This window comes from Bufo bufo, chromosome 1 (assembly GCF_905171765.1).
Source record: "Bufo bufo chromosome 1, aBufBuf1.1, whole genome shotgun sequence".
Lineage (NCBI taxonomy): Eukaryota > Metazoa > Chordata > Amphibia > Anura > Bufonidae > Bufo > Bufo bufo.
This window is the reverse complement of record NC_053389.1, coordinates 444938728-444959989: the sequence shown is the minus strand read 5'-3', so window position 1 is coordinate 444959989 and position 21262 is coordinate 444938728. Positions and strand designations below refer to the sequence as shown.

Below are 21262 nucleotides of genomic sequence, written 5' to 3'. Positions count from 1 at the left end.
AAGTGTGGATTATAGTTATGTCCCCACTATGCAAGTCAATAGATTGAGCACCAAACGCGTTACTCCTTCCTCAGTGGTAATGCTTGCATAGGGTGTTAGGGCTCTTTCACACTTGCGTTCTTGTCTTCCGGCATAGAGTTCCGTCGTCGGGGCTCTATGCCGGAAGAATCCTGATCAGGATTATCCTAATGCATTCTGAATGGAGAGAAATCCGTTCAGGATGCATCAGGATGTCTTCAGTTCCGGAACGGAACGTTTTTTGGCCGGAGAAAATACCGCAGCATGCTGCGCTTTTTGCTCCGGCCAAAAATCCGGAACACTTGCCGCAAGGCCGGATCCGGAATTAATGCCCATTGAAAGGCATTGATCCGGATCCGGCCTTAAGCTAAACGTCGTTTCGGCGCATTGCCGGAGCCGACATTTAGCTTTTTCAGAGTGGTTACCATGGCTGCCGGGACGCTAAAGTCCTGGCAGCCATGGTAAAGTGTAGCGGGGAGCGGGGGAGCAGTGTACTTACCGTCCGTGCGGCTCCCCGGGCGCTCCAGAGTGACGTCAGGGCGCCCCAAGCGCATGGATCATGTGATCACATGGATCACGTCATCCATGCGCATGGGGCGCTCTGACGTCATTCTGGAGCGCCCCGGGAGCCGCACGGACTGTAAGTATACCGCTCCCCCGCTCCCCACTACTACTATGGCAACCAGGACTTTAATAGCGTCCTGGGTGCCATAGTAACACTGAACGCATTTGGAAGACGGTTCCGTCTTCAAATGCTTTCAGTACACTTGCGTTTTTCCGGATCCGGCGTGTAATTCCGGCAAGTGGAGTACACGCCGGATCCGGACAACGCAAGTGTGAAAGAGGCCTTAGCTGCCTTTTATATCCCTCCTTCCTGGATTCCTCACAAAAAGTGGACTGGATTCCAATTCAAAAACGCTCATGGATGAGGTTGCCGTTTTAATGCGTTTTTGCTGCATTTTTTTATGTTCAATGCCTTTTTTGGGTATATGGCTCACAATCAACCCAAACATCATAACTGATAGGTCACTTTCTATTCACTTCAATGGGGTCACAAAAGATGCGGACAGCACTCTGTGTGCTGTCCGCATCCGTTGCTCCGTTCCGAGGCCCCGCAAACAAAATATAGCATGTCCTACTCTTGTCCGTTTTGCAGACAAGAATAGGCATGTCTACAATGGGCCGCCCGTTCCGTTCCGCAAATTGCGGAAGGCACACGGGCCGCTTCCGTTTTTTTTGCGGATCCGCGGTTTGCAAACCGCAAAAAACGGCACGGTCGTGTGCATGAGGCCTTGAGGGTAAAGAACAGATGATCTATTAGACTTTGTTCCCTGGTCTAACCCACCCACACCACGCCCCCTTTTTTGGACTTGGCATGAACAAGGAAAAGTCGCAGAGTGCGGCACAAATAAACTTTGCGCCACAAACTGCAACAGATATATGCGTACATCAGTTAGTAAATGACCCCCATAGTCTTTGGCCTGAGTGCCATCCTTTTCAGTGCAATTATGCCAGAAAACCGGTGTTGAGAGGTATACCTGTTTCCTCCATCTCTTATATACACTTGTTGACAAGCCAAGTGATGCAATAGGTCATGATACCGGTGCAGACATGGTAATGCCTGTGTCAATACTGCAGGCGGAAGCTAGTAGAGATGTGCGTTGCTGCTTGACCTGACTTCTGAATGTGTTGGTGTTGCAGCTCTTTAAAGCGGAGCAGTTTGTAAATGAATATCTTGTACATAGGGGGTCATTTACTACCAGGTCCATGCCAATTTCTGCACAAAATAGTCACAAGACCCTGCGATCTTTGTAAGTAACCCCCATAGTATGAATTCCAAATTGGCTGCATTGGAATAGCTGCAAGGCAAATAGCTTTGACATCGGTTAATATTTTAATACTGCTCAGATTCCAAAAACGACTAATACCACGGAAAGCTTTAGGTCACACACCTCTCTGGCACGTCTTTATTATATCAGTTTAGTATACTATTCATTCTAAAGCTTTATAGTGCATGTTCGAGAAGATATTGCCCTGACTGATAATGTTCTTGCAGATTAACTCCTCTACTTTCTCTATTAGTATTCTATAAAACCACAAAACACCTCCTTGCCCTCACCGTCTTTGTAAGAACAGTGTTAGGCTACTTTGACATCTGCGCTTTCCCTTTCCACTATTGAGATCCGTCATAGGATCTCAATAGTGGATGAAAACGCTTCCGTTTTGTCCCCATTCATTGTTAATGGGGACAAAACTGAATGAAATGGAGTCACCAGAATGCGAATGGAGTCCGTTTGGTTGCTTCCCCATTGCGGACAGAGTAACGCTGCAAGCAGCGTTTTTCTGTCCGCGATGTGGGGCAGAGCAAGACAGATCCGTTTTCTCAGACACCATAGAAAACAGATCCGTCCTCCATTGACTTTGAGTGGTGTTAATGACGGATCCGTCTTGGCAATGTTAAAGATAATACAACCGGATCCGTTCATAACGGATGCAGACGGTTGTATCATCATGACAGAAGCGTTTTTGCTGATCACTGCCAGATCCAGCATAAACGTTGGCCGATTCAGTGTTTTTTTTCGTTGCTTCACCTCCCCAAAAAATTTAATAAAAAGCGACCACAAAGTTGTACACAACCCAAAATGGTGTCACTAAAAACAGATCGCCCTGCAAAAAAGTGAGCTCTCACACAGCTCCGTAGACGTAACTGTAAAAAGCTATGGGGTCAGAATATGGCGATAAAAAGAAAAACTATTTTTTTTCCGAAATGTTATATTTTTTTTTAAGTATTAAACACAAGAAATAACAATATAAGGCCTCATGCACACGACAGTATTTTTTCACGGTCCGCACAACGGGGTTCCGTTGTTCCGTGATCCATTTCCGTTTTTGTTTTAGTGTGTCTTCCTTGATTTTTGGAGGATCACCAGACATGAAAAGTGAAAAAAAAATCTAAGTCAAGTTTGCCTTGCAAATGATAGTAAAAAAAACGGACACGGATCACGGACGCGGATGACAATCTTGTGTGCCTCCGTGTTTTTTCACGGACCCATTGACTTGAATGGGTCCGCGAACCGTTGTCCGTGAAAAAAAAATAGGACAGGTCATATTTTTTTGACGGACTGGAAACACGGATCACGGACGCGGATGACAAACGGTGCATTATCCGAGTTTTCAACGGACCCATTGAAAGTCAATGGGTCCGCAGAAAATCACGGAAAACGGAACAACGGACACGGAACACAACAACGGTCGTGTGCATGAGGCCTAAATGTTGCATCACTGTAATTGTACTGACCCATGGAATGAAGGGCACAAGTCAGTTTTACTGCATAGGGAACCCCGTAAAAACGAAACCCATAAAACTAAGGCGGAATAGCTTTTTTTTTTTTTTTTTTTTTTTTTCAATTTCACCCCTTTTGGATTTAATTTTTTTCCAGCTTTCCATTACATTGCAGTATATGCAATATTAATTGGTGCCATTATAAAGTCTTACTTGTCCTGCAAAAAAAACAAGCCCTCATACATCTATGTGAACAGAAAAATAAAACCGTTAGGTCTCTTTCAGACAGGCGTCATGGATTTGGGCCGGATAAGATGCGGGTGTGTCGCGGGAAAATGCACAATTTTTCAGCGCGAGTGAAAAACTTAATGCGTTTTGCACGCGCGTGAGAAAAATCAGCATGTTTGGTACCCAAACCCGAAATTCGGAACAGAAGTTCGGGGTTGGGTTAGGTGTTGTGTAGATTGTATTATTTCCCATTATAACATGGTTATAAGGAAAAATAATAGCATTCTTAATACAGAATGCTTAGTAAAATAGGGATGGAGGGGTTAAAACAAAATAAAAAATAATTTAACTCGCCTTAATCCACTTGTTCGCGCAGCCCGGATTCTCTTCTTTCTTCAGGACCTGGGTAAAGGACCTTTGATGACATAACTGCGCTCATCACATGGTCCATCACATGATCCATCACCATGGTCATGTGACGGACCATGTGATGAGCGCAGTGACGTCACCATAGGTCCTTTTCCTGCTACACAGCAAAGAAGACGAAAGAAGAGAAGCCGGGCTGCGCGAACAAGTGGATTACAGGGTTTCTACCACCAGAAATACTGTTATGTAGCTGACTGATATAGCGATGCGCTAATGTCAGCACTACATAACAGTATGTTTCTAACATTAGTCCCTGCAGCCGTTTTTGTTAAAAAAGCACTTTTATTATATGCTAATGAGCCTCTAGGTGCTATGTGGGCGTAAAAAATCAGCACCTAGAGGCTCCATCCACTCACGCTTTATCCCGCCCAGGTCCAGTGTTCTGCCCGCCCAGCTCCTCTTGATTGATGCCACTGTTCCCTGCATCGTTGGCGAAATCCCGCGCCTGCGCCGTTCACTTCTGTCTTCGGCGGAGGCGCAGTGAGTGAAAGCCGCTCTCCTGATGCCGGCTTCCTCAATGTGACGTAGTCGGCGCAGTGAGGAATCCGGCACCAGAATCGCATCATTCACTCACTGCGCCTGCGCCGAAGAAAGAAGTGAACGGCGCAGGTGCGGGATTTCGCCAACGACGCAGGGAACAGTGGCCTCAATCAAGAGGAGCTGGGCGGGCAGGACACTGGACCTGGGCGGGATAATGGGTGAGTGGACGGAGCCTCTAGGTGCTGATTTTACGCCCACATAGCACCTAGAGGCTCATTAGCATATAATAAAAGTGCTTTTTTAACAAAAACGGCTGCAGGGACTAATGTTAGAAACATACTGTTATGTAGTGCTGACATTAGCGCATCGCTATATCAATCAGCTACATAACAGTATTTCTGGTGGTAGAAACCCTTTAAGGTGAATAAAAAATATTATTTTATTTTTTTAACCCCTCCAGCCCTATTTTACTAAGCATTCTGTATTAAGAATGGTATTACTTTCCCTTATAACCATGTTATAAGGGAAAATAATAATGATTGGGTCTCCATCCCGATCGTCTCCTAGCAACCATGCGTGAAAATCGCACCGCATCCGCACTTGCTTGCGATTTTCACGCAGCCCCATTCACTTCTATGGGGCCTGCGTTGCGTGAAAAATGCACAAAATAGAGCTTGCTGCGATTTTCACGCAACGCACAAGTGATGTGTGAAAATCACCGCTCATGTGAATAGCCCCATAGAAATGAATGGGTCCGGATTCAGTGCGGGTGCAATCTCGCCCGTGTGAAAGAGGCCTTATGGCTTCTGGAAGGCCAGCAGTAAAAAATGGAAAATCTCCCAGTCTGGAAAGGAGAGCTTCACTGTGACGTGATCCCCTGAGCTCTCCTCTCTGCTCTGAGTGACCGCTGTAGTGGTTTCCTGTTTGGCTGCTACAGCAGTCATTTAGAGTAGAGTAGAGGGGAGGGACAATGAAGCAGCTCAATGCAGAGAGCCCTTCACAGGAAAGCTCCGCCTCCAGTGCACTTGCAGGTGTAGTGCCTAATTAACCCTTAGAGGACCCTGAGATTTTGCATTTTTGCGTTTTCGTTTTTCACTCCCTGCCTTCCCATAGTCCTTATAGAACTTTTTTATTTTTCTGTTCACATAGCCTTATGAGGGTTTTTTTTTTTGCGGGGCATTTTTTAATGGCACCATTTACGGTTGCATACCATGTAGTGAGAAACGGAAAAAATAAATAAAATGCGGTAGAATTGGGGGAAAAAATGCAATTCTGACATGTTTTTATTTATTTTTAAAAATTTTTACACCGTGCACTATGCAGTAAAATTGACCTGTTATCTTCATTCCCCAGGTCAGTTATAACGATACCACACTTGTATAATTTCTCTTGCGTTTTAATACTTTTTTTTTTGCACCATATTCTGACCCCTATAACTTTTTGTAGTTATGTGTATGGGGCTGTGTGAGGGCTCATTTTTTGCTGGGCGATCTGAACTTTTCAGTGATACCAATTTGAAGTGTGTGTGACTTTTTGATCACTTTTTATAAAAAAAATTATTTGGGGAGTTGAAGTGACAAAACATGGCAAATTGGCAGTTTTTATTTTTTCCCCTTTATGCTATTTGCCGTATGCCATTAATATTGTTATATTTTAATTGTATGGACATTTTTGCACGCGGCGATGCCCATGATGTTTATTTTTTTTATTGGTTAAGTATTTTTATTTTAAGGAGAAGGGGGTGATTTGAACTTTTATATTTTTTTTATATATATATTTTTTTTATATTTGTAAAAACTATTTTTAACTTATTTTTATTTATTTTTTTAAGTCACCGTGGGTGACTATAACTGGCAATCATTAGATTGGCCATTGTGTTCATTGATGGCTATATAGCCATCATTGAACATTTAATTTTCAATACAACAATACAGTGCCTGTATTGGTGTATTCATCTAATAGACTCTGAAGCCTGCTTGAGGCTTCAGTCTATTAGATCAATGTAACCTGTTCCCCCATCTCACCCGGGGACCGCTGTTACCGGAGTGGAAGCGTGTGGCTTCCGCTTCCGAACTGATCAGATGCCATGGCCATATTTGACCACGGCATCTGAAAGGGAAAATATGTAAGATCAGCTTTATAGCTTATCGCATACATGTGGGTCTCTGCTATTTAAAATAGCAGAAACCTGGCGGCTATGGCCAAGCAAGCGAGCGCCATGTTTAGAGACTGGACTTCTGCCAGAAATGTAAATATTTATACCGATCTCCCCAGCCTATACCTAGTACTGTCAGCAGTTTAAGGGCTCCTGCAACAAATTTGCTCTGGTGTTTTTTTTTTATTTTATTTGTTTTTGGGCTGTAAAAAGCCAGAATAACCACGTTTTTGTTTTTGGCCATCTGCATTTTTTGCTTTGTTTATACAAGCAAAGGCCAAAATTTGCTAATGTATCTTTGCCCGAAATCTGTTAACAAATGGTGCAAATTGGCGCATCTAGGGTTTCTACACTTTTTTCCAACGTGCTTGACAAGTCGGCTTAGCGAATATGGGCGGAGCTTCACGAGAAAGGGACAGTCTTAAAATGTAACATTTGCACCATAATTGCGCCACGATTCAAGCATAAAAATCTTTCTCAAAGGAAGCTAACCAATAGTTGGTATAGTCAGAGAAAAGTGTCTGTCCCTGCACCAGGTTTATCACCCAGCCTGAGCTCCTGTAATAAATCTGGTACAGGTCTAGACAGCTTGTCTAAGCTTGCGGCGGCGTCTTTAGTATTTCTAGATCTAGGTCATGGTGTTTGATCACAAGTGTTTTCATCATGGTTCTTTTTCCTGTAGAGCAGATGTCAAAACGCCAAAAAAAACAAAAAAAAACCTGAGTGCTACAACATGCTGAATCTTTGAAAAGAAGCCACAGATATACAAAAAAAAAGCCACCTAATCAACAAAAAAAACAATTGCAGAAAAACACTTGTGTGTCCTGTGTTTCATATTTCCCATAGCTAACATCTGGAGCTGACGTTTTTACTGCAAAAAAGCAAGGTGAAAAAAACACCAATAAAAAAAAAAAAGCCAGCAAAAACCTACCCTTACGGGAAAATAATGTTGAGGATAAGATATAAAAGAAAATATATATATATATATAAGAAAGATATAAAAATAAAAAAAGTGAAAACTAAGAAAACATTCATCCTTTCAAAAATAAAATAAAATAAGCATTTTGTCTGTTGACCTATAAAGAAGGCCTCTCAAAGGGGTTTTCCTACTTCATTGTGGTTTTCTTTCTTGTTTTGTTTTTAAGCACCTGTCGAGGGAAACATACTTACCTGCTTTCCAACGCTCTGTGGGTCCACCACTGTCTCCACATGTAAACTTCTGGAATGGTCATGGGTCATGTGCACCACTGCAGCAAATAACTGGCCACAGCAGTGACGTGTCCTCCAAGCAGCACCTCAGTGCAGTCCATGTGTTTAAAAAAAACAAACACACGGAAGTTGGAAAACCCCTTTAAAATGCCACATCTACTTTGTGTGTGTGTGCTTTGTTTGTCATCAGTTGGCACTTGTTGGGCCCATCCCTCTTTCTGGTTCATATGAAGCTTTCAGGGAAAGGCACAGCACGGTGTTGTAACATTACTTGGACTTTGGAAAAGAATGTCCAGTCATTGAGATGAGTTCCTCACAAACTGACAGTCAGGTTTGTTGTCATAGGTCATGGGGAAATTGCTCCTAAAGTGCAAGGGTCCACTGCTGTATGGTTTTCTTCTGTCCATGTAGTGAGAGCGTTGACTGTGCTGGTGGATTGCAAGGCTTATGGAACGTGTGAGCACATATATCTAGGTAGGTGTCCTTTTAGAGATGGTTATCTTGTGTTCATGATCCTGTCAAGCCTGTGGTTCTCCTGTATGTAGTATTGTTAGACTCTATTCACATCTCAGAACAATGAAATTGATGGCAGTACTGGAGACACTTCACACCCGATGGACCCATTGACTATAATAGTGTGGTTGGAAAAGAAAATGGTGGCTCTCTCACTTTTCTACTTCTGGAAAGGTGCACTACCCCTCAGCACTCCCAAATGCTGGTAAATGGAGATAGATATAAAGTTTGGATAGGGGGTCAATCAATATTAGGCAAACACACAGTAAATGGGTATCCACATGAATTTTATAGGCTTAAAAATAAACACACTACAATATTGCATATAAAACATCTCATAAAAACAATTAAAAATATACCGCAAATAGTCAAATACACTGGAAATACGTCCCTGGGAGGGGCTATTTTTCAATAGCACTAGCACCCTTGGAATGGCTGTATGGCCGTAGCTGTTAAATGCTAACTCCAAGCATCATAGTCCTGAGACTGTTATGGTTGTAAGTTCCACATTAATTGAGGAGTTGTTAGTATATCCACATTGCAGCACTACTTAGATTTGTAATTATGCAGGGTACTTTACCGCTCCTATGATCGGTCCGCTTGTACACCAAGGTTTCCAAGTGTAATGCTCTGTTGTGAGCTGCAAGGACCTTTAGGCAAAGTCTATATATGAAGTTCCCCACGCTCCTGGATATGTAGTAGCGGTGCTGCTTGATATCACCGCTCTGACCTTCCAGGACCTGTGTGGAGTCCCACGTGGTTTGCTGGACAGGTCAGGTGAGCTGTAATTCCAGGCGGGGTTTTCAAATCTCTTTGGTGCAGATAGTTTGAAGCTTTCAATCCAAGTGTAGCTACACGATTGTAGATAATTCTTCTTAGCAATCCCTCTCTGTCATACCAAACGCGTTTCGGGGTGAAGAGACCCCTTCCTCAGTGGTTTAACCGTTAAACCACTGAGGAAGGGGTCTCTTCACCCCGAAACGCGTTTGGTATGACAGTGAGGGATTGCTAAGAAGAATTATCTACAATCGTGTATCTACACTTGGATTGAAAGCTTCAAACTATCTGCACCAAAGAGATTTGAAAACCCCGCCTGGAATTACAGCTCACCTGACCTGTCCAGCAAACCACGTGGGACTCCACACAGGTCCTGGAAGGTCAGAGCGGTGATATCAAGCAGCACCGCTACTACATATCCAGGAGCGTGGGGAACTTCATATATAGACTTTGCCTAAAGGTCCTTGCAGCTCACAACAGAGCATTACACTTGGAAACCTTGGTGTACAAGTGGACCGATCATAGGAGCGGTAAAGTACCCTGCATAATTACAAATCTAAGTAGTGCTGCAATGTGGATATACTAACAACTCCTCAATTAATGTGGAACTTACAACCATAACAGTCTCAGGACTATGATGCTTGGAGTTAGCATTTAACAGCTACGGCCATACAGCCATTCCAAGGGTGCTAGTGCTATTGAAAAATAGCCCCTCCCAGGGACGTATTTCCAGTGTATTTGACTATTTGCGGTATATTTTTAATTGTTTTTATGAGATGTTTTATATGTAATATTGTAGTGTGTTTATTTTTAAGCCTATAAAATTCATGTGGATACCTATTTACTGTGTGTTTGCCTAATATTGAGTGACCCCCTATCCAAACTTTATAATAGTGTGGTGTTCATCAGTTTAGCGGAAAAAATAGCACTATGTGCAGTTTTATTCTGGATATTTGACGGAACCTCTTAACGGCTCCTGGAGGAGACTCCAACGCAGATTTGATAAAACTAGCACAGGAAGAAGTACACTGCTCAAAAAAATAAAGGGAACACTTAAACAACACAATGTAACTCCAAGTCAATCACACTTCTGTGAAATCAAACTGTCCACTTAGGAAGCAACACTGAGTGACAATCAATTTCACATGCTGTTGTGCAAATGGGACAACAGGTGGAAATTATAGGCAATTAGCAAGACACCCCCAATAAAGGAGTGGTTCTGCAGGTGGTGACCACAGACCACTTCTCAGTTCCTATGCTTCCTGGCTGATGTTTTGGTCACTTTTGAATGCTGGCGGTGCTTTCACTCTAGTGGTAGCATGAGACGGAGTCTACAACCCACACAAGTGGCTCAGGTAGTGCAGCTTATCCAGGATGTTACATCAATGCGAGCTGTGGCAAGAAGGTTTGCTGTGTCTGTCAGCGTAGTGTCCAGAGCATGGAGGCGCTACCAGGAGACAGGCCAGTACATCAGGAGACGTGGAGGAGGCCGTAGGAGGGCAACAACCCAGCAGCAGGACCGCTACCTCCGCCTTTGTGCAAGGAGGAACAGGAGGAGCACTGCCAGAGCCCTGCAAAATGACCTCCAGCAGGCCACAAATGTGCATGTGTCTGCTCAAACGGTCAGAGACAGACTCCATGAGGGTGATATGAGGGCCCGACGTCCACAGGTGGGGTTTGTGCTTACAGCCCAACACCGTGCAGGACGTTTGGCATTTGCCAGAGAACACCAAGATTGGCAAATTCGCCACTGGCGCCCTGTGCTCTTCACAGATGAAAGCAGGTTCACACTGAGCACATGTGACAGACGTGACAGAGTCTTGAGACGCCGTGGAGAACGTTCTGCTGCCTGCAACATCCTCCAACATGACCGGTTTGGCATTGGGTTAGTAATAGTGTGGGGTGGCATTTCTTTGGAGGGCCGCACAGCCCTCCATGTGCTCGCCAGAGGTAGCCTGACTGCCATTAGGTACCGAGATGAGATCCTCAGACCCCTTGTGAGACCATATGCTGGTGCGGTTGGCCCTGGGTTCCTCCTAATGCAAGACAATGCTAGACCTCATGTGGCTGGAGTGTGTCAGCAGTTCCTGCAAGACGAAGGCATTGATGCTATGGACTGGCCCGCCCGTTCCCCAGACCTGAATCCAATTGAGCACATCTGGGACATCATGTCTCGCTCTATCCACCAACGTCACGTTGCACCACAGACTGTCCAGGAGTTGGCAGATGCTTTAGTCCAGGTCTGGGAGGAGATCCCTCAGGAGACCGTCCGCCACCTCATCAGGAGCATGCACAGGCGTTGTAGGGAGGTCATACAGGCACGTAGAGGCCACACACACTACTGAGCCTCATTTTGACTTGTTTTAAGAACATTACATCAAAGTTGGATCAGCCTGTAGTGTGTTTTTCCACTTTAATTTTGAGTGTGACTCCAAATCCAGACCTCCATGGGTTGAAAAATTTGATTTCCATTTTTTTATTTTTGTGTGATTTTGTTGTCAGCACCTTCAACTATGTAAAGAACAAAGTATTTCAGAAGAATATTTAATTAATTCAGATCTAGGATGTGTTATTTTAGTGTTCCCTTTATTTTTTTGAGCAGTGTATGTAGAGAACCAGACTAATAGCCTATGACTTAACCCACAACAGCAGCCCTGGGCTATGTAAAAAGTCACACATCCAGACACGTACAAATATAATTAGTTTTATTAAAACCACAAAAAAACACATTGACAGGCCCATGAGAAAGCTACATATACAATTGGTGGTATAGGAGACTGCTTTATACTTTGTTGGATATTGAATGTTATGTTATGCACCTGCTTTGTATATATTCTTGCTGTATTCTGGGGTTTATTGTAGTGCTTGTCCAGGATTCTTGGTTCTGTTCTTGGATATGGTTTGCATCATGATGTTAGGGATTATTAGGATAAAGTCATCAATATCAGGTTGGTCGGGGTCTGACACCTGGCACACTCACCTCACCAATCCGCTGTTTCTGACAGCCATGGGGCTGGAAACTACAGTGTACTGAGTGGAAGCAGAGGGCACCGTTTGCTGTGTAGTTTTCTGCGCCGGCCTGCTGCAGCACAACTCCCATTCTCTTGAATGGATGCAGAGCTGCAGTACCCCAGCCTGGCCACTAAACCGTGTACTGAGCTGTGCTTCGTACACCGTATCGTTTCTGGTGGTGTCAGATCCCCACCCATCTGATATTGTTCAGTATCTGTAACCTGGGCAACCACTTTAATTATACAGTATTTGTACATGTCTGGATATGCATTTATTTATTTTTTATATCGCCCAACGCTGATGTGAACATAACCTTACACAGCAAGATTGACTGTATGCACCTCACTCATCTTGGGTCAAGTATGAGTCTGTACATACAAGAGAAATATACAGAAGCTTAAAGAGGTTGTGCAGGATAGGTCCTCAATATCTGATTGGTGGGAGTCCGACACTTGGCACCCCACCGATCAGCTGTTTGAAGAGGAGGTGACGCTCCATGCGAGCGCCACTTGCTGGTCATTACACTACACGTCATCTCCTGTGGACCGGCGGTGTAATGTAATTACAAGTACAGTACTTGCTTCATTCAAGTGAATGGAGCGAGCCCTTGCAATTACACTTACTTCCGAGATGATCAGCGGTAGGTGGTGCCGGGTGTCGGACCCTGCTGATCAGATATTGATGACCTATCCTGTGTATAGGACATCAATATAAATCAGTACACAACCCCTTTAATGTACATAACACTTCTAACTTTGCCTCCTAAACCTCCTACTTTTTAATTTTTTCCTGCTTTTTTTCTTATTCAATCTTGGTTGTGTGTCTGTATTTCCCTAATGTTCACTAAAGTTACCTTCACATGACTGTTTTTCATGGCCATTTTGCATCCGTTTGTGCATCCATTTTCTGTCAATCTATCAGTTTTTAATGACCGTTTTGCATCAGTTTTTAACGCGTAGCTCACAGACCCATTAAGGCCTCCTGCACACGAACGTGTGCGCCCCGTGGTCGTGCTTTTCTCACATCCATTAAATGGGTCTGGAAAAAAAAAGTCACACAACCCACTGACACACAGATATCCAGATACGTCTGAATGGCCTTCTAAATCAGGCCTTTCATAAAAGGGATGGTGAAGATGTTGTTCTGGAAACATATGTTTAGAACCTTGTTTCGTAATTGTCCTTAAAGGGGTTGTCTCACTTCAGCAAATATAATTTATTATGTAGAGGAAGTTAATACAAACCGCTTACTAATGTATTGTGATTGTCCATATTGCCTCCTTTGCTGGCTGGATACATTTTGCCATCACATTATACACGGATAGTTTCCATGGTTACAACCACTCTGCAATCCAGCATCAGTGGTCGTGCCCGCACACTATAGGAAAAAACGCCGGCCTATGAGCACTCCCACGGTACCAGCCAACAGAGATGCTGGCACTTTTTCCTTTAGTGTGCAAGCATGGTCACCGATGTTGAATTGCAGGGTGGTCGTAACCATGGAAACGATCAGTGTATAATGTGATGGAAAAATTAATCCAGCCAGCAAAGGAAGCAATATGGACAATCACAATACATTAGTAAGTGGCTTGTATTAACTTTCTCTACATGATATATGCCATTTGTTGAAGTGAGACCACCCCTTTAAATCCTGACTTTATGCGTGTTTTATTAGCCTCCATCTGCAGACTATGGGCCAGATTTATCATTACTCTGACAGCTCACTCCACTTTCACATATGGCTAAAGTCAGTTTTAGCCAAGTCAGATTTATGATCGGCCTTTTAAGACTGTAATAAATGTGGTTTGACGGTAGCAGTTTATCCGTCAGTAAGCAGCTTTACAAAAGTCGCACATCTTTACGAAAAAGTCGCACGTTTTTATGAAAAAGTTGCATGTTCTATTAAAAAGTCTCATAAGATAAGCATGGTCCTCACTGGAGTGAAATTGCGACTTTTTTGCGACTTTTTAAATAGTCCCAATAGTAAATCTGTCTAGAGATTCATTTACATAAGAAAACACGCCCACTTTCAGAAAACTGGCGAGCATAGTGCAGAGCAGAAAAAAATCGCAAATTTGTGCGCAGTTTAAGCGTTTGGGACTTTTTTTTGGGACTTTTTCACTCCATTATTCTGACCTGAGCTAATGATAAATCTGGCCCTATGCCTTGTCCAGGTCAGTTTGCAGATCTCCCTCAGACTCCTGCTGTTTGCTTTCTGCATTATTTACCACTCACACCTATTTAAAAAAAATCCACTGACCACTTTTGAAGACGTGTGTCTAGTCTTGGAAGTTTTTATGTGCTGTACCAAATCTTCAGTTTGGTAGGTCCTGACTATTCGTAGATCTGAGGATACAGTGCTCTTTCCTTTCCAGGTTGGAAGCTACTGTGTTGTCTTCATGGTCATGTCTGACTGCCACGATTTAATGCTACCTAAACTGAACCCTATCTAGTGTAGGCTATCTGTGTTTGTTGCCCATCATAAATTATAGATGACCTAGACAGGGTAAGATTGGGGTTCATTTGGCCCACAAGAAGACTTTATTATGATCAATAAAGTTTATTAGGGTTTGAATCAAAGGAATAGACGCTAGTGGCCATTTATTGTCCCCAAAGCCAGCTCCAAATGTTATTTTTTTTTCCTCTGGGCCTTCTATGGTATCAGAACCTGGGTCCACTGGAGGATCCACCGATAATCTGGTGGGCCAGTCTGATGCTGGATCTTGTTCTGACAGTTCTTCTACTGCAGAAAGCCAAAAGCACATTCCTGTATATACCATTTTGGCAAACCAGGTGTATGCAAGAAAAAGAATGATCGAGATAGAAAATGGCTTACTAGAACTTTTATATTTGTTATGCTCCCAACAAATGTCAGTTGACTGTACCTGGACACCAGCTCCCATCCAGCAGGTATGTGGGCAACAATTGTTCTGGACAGGAACGCGGAGCTGCACAGTCAAGAGTGAAATCTAGTTGGACTTGAGGGTGTTGGAAGCAGCTTGGCAGTAAAGGAGAACCACAGCTCACCACGGTTAATTATTCGGAAAACACAGGCTGACCTGAGGTGTGGCTGACCCGAGGTGTTCTTTACCTATAAATGGGTTGTCCAGCAAAAACTGTAAGCACTCCCCAGTGCTCTTTGCTTTCCGATTGCTCTAGACTCCCAGGAAATGTCCACTCAGCCAATCACTGCGGTGGCCATTGGGTATTTCCAGTATGTTATAGGAGGCAACAGGAAGGGAACAGCAGGTTTAGACCTGGGCAGCATCAGAATGAGAGCAGTGGATGATTGGCGAGGTTTTAAATAATTATTTTTTTTACTTTACTGAGAGCTGGTTTTAAAATATTTTTTCCACTGAAAAACTGCTTTAACCCCTGCAACAAGAAATGGTCACACACCCCAAGAAGACATAGACACAGTAAGGGCAGATTGGCATGAGCAACAGGAAGGTGACTGTCAGATCGGTTTTAGAAGGTCCAGCTAGGGATCAGTACATGGTATGGTCAAGCCCAGCTATGTCAGGCTTGCCGGGTTAAACTCGTCAATCACAGAAACTCTGAAGGCGAGGTGTACTGTGCTTATCTTCATCTGCACAGTGTGCATACGGCAGGAGCCGCCGGACTATCTCCCTGACTCACCTCTGGTAATTGATGCCTCTATGATAGGTGACGGGTATCTTTAAAAACCTGCAGGTTTCTTTTATGTTTTGTGAGTAATGTCAACAAGAGGTGGGTAACCAAGAAAATTCAATAATATGAGTATGTTTCTATATGAATTCCACAAACCTGTTCATTAAGAGGACACATTTACATCATGGCAGTAAAAACTATAAAAAAAAAAAAGGGACATAAGTGGTAATTAGAGGCTTTCTGACACAATGTGTTAAAAGTACTGCAATGCTAAGTGTCTGTTATTAGGGTACATTCACACTTGCGTTGTTGGATTCCGGCAGGCAGTTCCCTCGCCGGAACTGCCTGCCGGATCCGGAAATCCATATGCAAACGGTTAGCATTTGTAGACGGATCCGGATGTGGATCCGTCTCACAAATGCATTGCAATACCGGATCCGTCTCTCTGGTTTCATCTGGAAAAATAGATTATTTTCACATTTTTAAAGGTCTGCACATGCGCAGACCGGGAAATCGGATCATTTTTTCCGGAACACTTTGTGCCGGATCCGGCATTAATGCATCTCAATGGAATCCGGCATTCCGGCAAGTGTTACTGAATTTGGGACGGAGAAAATACAGCTGCAGTATTTTCTCCGGCCAAATACCGTAAGAGGAACTGAACTGAAGACATCCTGATGCATACTGAACGGATTGCTCTCCATTCAGAATGCATTAGGATAAAACTGATCAGTTCTTTTCCAGTATTGAGCCCCTAGGACGGAACTCAATACCAGAAAAGAATAACGCTAGTGTGAAAGTAGCCTTAATGTAGCAGCTTCACACCTGTCTGTAAGCTTCTAGGATCAATGATCCAGCCAGCACCCAGCAAATTATTTAACAAGACTAGAAAGTGGGCTTGACCTGCTCAGTTGTCTTCTTGTGTCCATCTAGTCAAACTAAGAAAAACAATATTTGATTATCAGGTTACATATGTTACACTTGCACCATGGTACTAATGAAACCTCTTTGATCCTCTGCAGATTGCATACTTCTCATGTAACCTCACACCCAAATGTTTCTCCTTGTGCTCTTCTAGGGACCAGCTCAACAGTATTTCACCTTTCCTGAAAGGAAAACCCCAGCAGAATGAGTGACAACCATGGGAGCCCATACCCATTATTCACAAATCAAGATTCAGTAAACTGGGATATTCGCTTGAAACCAATTCAGTCTGACAAGTTTATATCTCTTCTCCTGAGCATGGTTCCTTTAGTGTTTCACAAAGGCCAGGAAGACAGACTGAAGAAAATCAATGGCTTGTCACCAGCAGGACATGATTTTAACCTCCGAGCTGACCAGCATCTCGAGTACCATCACTTCTCTGAGCCAAGCTATCTTGGAAATGGCCCACACTGCTCCAATATTTGCAGTACAAGCTATGACTACGACACTTATGATTACTGTGATGGGAGAGACGTCTCAGAAACGGATGCAATGCTGCAAGACAGTCGGAATCCTGGAGACAGGGACGCCGATACCCTGCTTGAGGGGAGCAAAAAACTGCCAAAAGAATCTAGCGTTACTATGGCCCTCCAAATACTTGTGCCATTCCTCCTAGCGGGATTTGGAACGGTGTCTGCAGGGATGGTTCTAGACATTGTACAGGTCAGTATACATATGCTTAGACCTTGATGTGTGGAGCTATAAGGAATGTGGCAGAGCAAATGTTCTTTTGGTCATAATTGAAAATATTTCACATTTAGGTAGAAAATGAAATCACAGTTTATAAAATTTAGATCAGTGGGAATCTGGTCTAACGCCCACCCTTGACCGCAGTGAGGAGGAGTTTCCCTGGAGTGGTGGTCTCAGACGTGTGCTGCCTCTCCATATAAACTGTATGGCGGTTGTGGCCCAGACGCCTCAATGAGGGGGAGGCTAAATGTTATAATGTATAGTGCATCCCAACAGTTTAAGCCTTAAGGGTTTCCCTTAGGAAAATAAAAATTGATGAGCATCAATAAAATGCAAAAGACTTATGTAAATGCTCCCTTACAGAAACGAGAGGAAAGCTCTAGTAAAAAATGTCTTATGTTAGTTTTTTTAATATCTCTTACCAATCCATTAAAAAGACCTTTTGCCCGCAGTACTTCAGTGGAGCACCCATGGACAAATAATATCCCAATATCCATGGGTGCTCAGAGCTCAATAGAAGTTAGGAAGAAACAGCATGGCACTGGCCTTGGGACAAATTCACATTCTTTTATTTGCTCCACAGCGGGTACATATCACGGGTATAACTTGATACACGCGAACCAGCCTACAGCCGTTTTTTCTCAAGGCATTTTGGGAGGGGGTGGAGAACCACCTTATATCCTTCCTGTTTTTTGTCCAAATGGATTACAGGTGTGAATCATGCAATACAATGTACATACGTAAACTGAATATAATTACATAGAAAACACATAAAAAATATATATATAATTTTTTATAATAAAAAAGAGGATTGGTCATTTCTATGATTTACGCCTAATGCACCTGTTTTCATAATCCACAAAGCTTCTTGCTGAAGTAACCTAGTGTACGATCCATTCCATTGTTTGGGGAAAACACCCTTTGTAAGCCTTCAAACGTGAGACCAGGTACATCTCCCCATGTGCTTCTCTCTTGTGTTGGATAAATCTAGGGGAGCCTGTCCCACTTTTCACCGACTAAAGATGTTCCATTATACGTTTAAACAAAGGACGTATTGGGGCACATTTATTAAGACTGGCGTTTTAGTCTACTTTCACACTCGCTTTTTGGCTTTCCGTTCCAGAGATCCGTTCAGGGCTCTTACAAGCGGTCCAAAACGGATCAGTTTGCATTCTAATGCATTCTGAATGGAAAAGGATCCGCTCAGAATGCATCAGTTTGTCTCCGATCAGTCTCCATTCCGCTTTGGAGGCGGACACCAAAACGCTGCTTGCAGTGTGTCCGTCTGACGAAACTGAGCCAAACGGATCCGTTCTGACACACAATGTAAGTCAATGGGGAAGGATCCGTTTTCACTGACACAATATGGCACAATAGAAAACGTATCTGTCCTCCATTGACTTTCAGTGGTGTTCAAGACGGATCCATCTTGGCTATGTTAAAGATAATACTAACGGATCCGTTATGAAAGGATGCAGATGGTTGTATTATCTGAATGGATCCGTCCATGACTGATCCGCACAAAACGCGAGTGTGAAAGTAGCTTTAGACGCTGGTCTTAATAAAGCCCCATAGCTGGCGGAGGATCAGCTGTAGTTATGAAGAGGCGCCGGCCTCTCCATAACTTTGGCACATCCATCGCCGGTTCTAAATGTAAGACAGAGCTGCAGCCTGCACCCTATCACCCCAACACAATGGTCAAGACCAAAAAGAAGTCTGTCTCAGTGAAGCTGACCAAGTTTTACCCAGCGGTGTGCAGTACTCAAGATGGCGCCGGAAGAAGTGGGAGCTCTGCTACTGAGCTCGGGGACGCAGCACCTCCTCCAGCAACGGTCTCGCTGAACGCAGGTAAGAATTCTCCCGCTGAGCACTGTGATTCATTATCTCAGCATGAACACTACCCGAGGGGTTATGGAGGCTCCCTTTCTCCAAATCGTCTGCACATACAAAGCACAGGAGGAATACAGTCGACTCATTATCAGGGATCTAGTAGCTGTGTAGATGGCTATGGAGGGAATCCTATTACAACACCGCACTCATACTCCCTCTCCCAGCAAAGGCAGGATCCTGGTGAAAAACCTGTTACAGAGTCCTTATTGAAAGCTTTAATGGGAGATTTGAGGAAATCCCTCCAGACTGATATAAAAGAAATGCTAGTTCCCCTGCAAAAAGATATTGCTGAAGTAGGTCATAGAACCTCACATTTGGAGAATAAAATGGTGGAATTCGCCAAAGCACATAATGATTTAGTAGACTCAAATAACGACAAAGAGGAGGAGCTGGCAGCCCTCAGAGCAAAAGTAATTGACCTAGAAGACCGTTCCTGCAGGAACAACATCCGTTTTCGTGGTATCCCAGAATCGGTTAAGCAGGAGGACCTACATGACTACCTAATTGAGTTATTTAACGCATTATTGCCAGACATATCGCAAAGTGAACTGTTTATTGATCGGCCGCACAGGATTCCGAAACCGAAAAGTCTTCCACCTGATGTACCTAGAGACATTCTGGCCCGCATTACCTTTTATCATGTGAAAGAAAATCTAATGGCGGCTGCCCGCAATAACCCACTTCTGCCTGACAAATTCCAGTTAGTTTCCCTTTACACCGATCTTTCTGCTGCCACCCTAGCTAACAAGAGGGAATTTCAAAATGCCACAAGGATTCTACATTCCCACAAAATACCCTATAGATGGGGATTCCCGGCTAAGTTACTTATTTCCCACAACGGAGAGAAATCGGTGGCGGCGAATTCTGAAGAAGCTCTCAACCTAATTTGCAGCTGGCACCTGATGCCCTCCTCCAGCTCCAGACATTCTTCCAAATCGATATCTCCAGCAAGAATGGAAGAAGAATGGTCAGAGGTTCCAAGGAGACAAATTCCAGATACCTGAAGGAACTAAAACTTGGTGATATCCTTTTGTCTGTCTAGTCTCATTAAAGGGAACCTGTCACCAGGATTTTGGGTATAGAGCTGAGGACATGGGTTGCTAGATGGCCGCTAGCACATCCGCAATGCCCAGTCCCCATAGCTCTCTGTGCTTTTATTGTGTAAAAAAACCCGATTTTATACATATACAAATTAACCTGAGATGAGTCCTGTCCCTGAGATGAGTCAAGGACAGGACTCATCTCAGGTTAATTTGCATATGTATCAAATCGTTTTTTTTTACACAATAAAAGCACACAGAGCTATGGGGACTGGGTATTGCGGATGTGCTAGCGGCCATCTAGCAACCCATGTCCTCAGCTCTATACACAAAATCCCAGTGACAGGTTCCCTTTAAGGCTTGAATGGCCGTGGACTAGTGTTTATACCCCCTAACTGGTGACGCGAGTTGAGATGCGTCCCATATTGGAGTTAGGCTTATTGCTTGTTCTCAGTTGGTTTGTTTGTTTTGTGTTCTTATACTGTAATGCCAAGATCAAATGCATATATTCTGAATGTATTGTTTCCAAATACAGGCTCTGTATGAATTTGGGGATAATGTGCAAGGGTAGGGCATGGATAGTGCAGCGTTGGTTATTAGCACAGATAGTAATCTTATGCAATGGTGTTTAAAATTACCTCTATTAACGGGAAAGGGCTAAACATTCTTTTCAAGAGGACTCAACTTTGGAAATCGGCCCTTTCTGAGGGCTCTAATATAATATGCGTCCAAGAGACGCATTACTTAGAGCTGACGCCTATAGACTTAAGCACAAACGATTCCCTCATGTATATTCTGCTACTTTATCGGATAAGGAAAAAAAGGGGAGTCTCCATAGCCATAAAAGATTAATTGGCGTTTAAATTATTGGATTCTAAAGTAGATGAAGGAGGGAGATACTCTAGTCGCGATCTATGCACCTAACAAA

At 43.5% G+C, this 21262-nt stretch overlaps 1 protein-coding gene across 3 annotated transcripts in view; it reads left to right on the top strand.

Annotated features, from left to right (window-relative positions):
• The window catches only part of SLC41A2 (solute carrier family 41 member 2), a 157471-nt gene that overhangs the window by 28559 nt on the left and 107650 nt on the right, over positions 1 to 21262 (top strand). For 2 of the 3 annotated variants that reach the window (XM_040408036.1, XM_040408031.1), the window contains exon 2: positions 16809 to 17377. In XM_040408036.1, the coding sequence (XP_040263970.1) occupies positions 16859 to 17377 (519 nt within the window). In that variant the 5' untranslated portion in view covers positions 16809 to 16858. Of the gene's footprint in view, positions 1 to 8123; positions 8274 to 16808; positions 17378 to 21262 lie in introns of those variants that run through there. The other variant, XM_040408043.1, reaches the window with a different exon arrangement.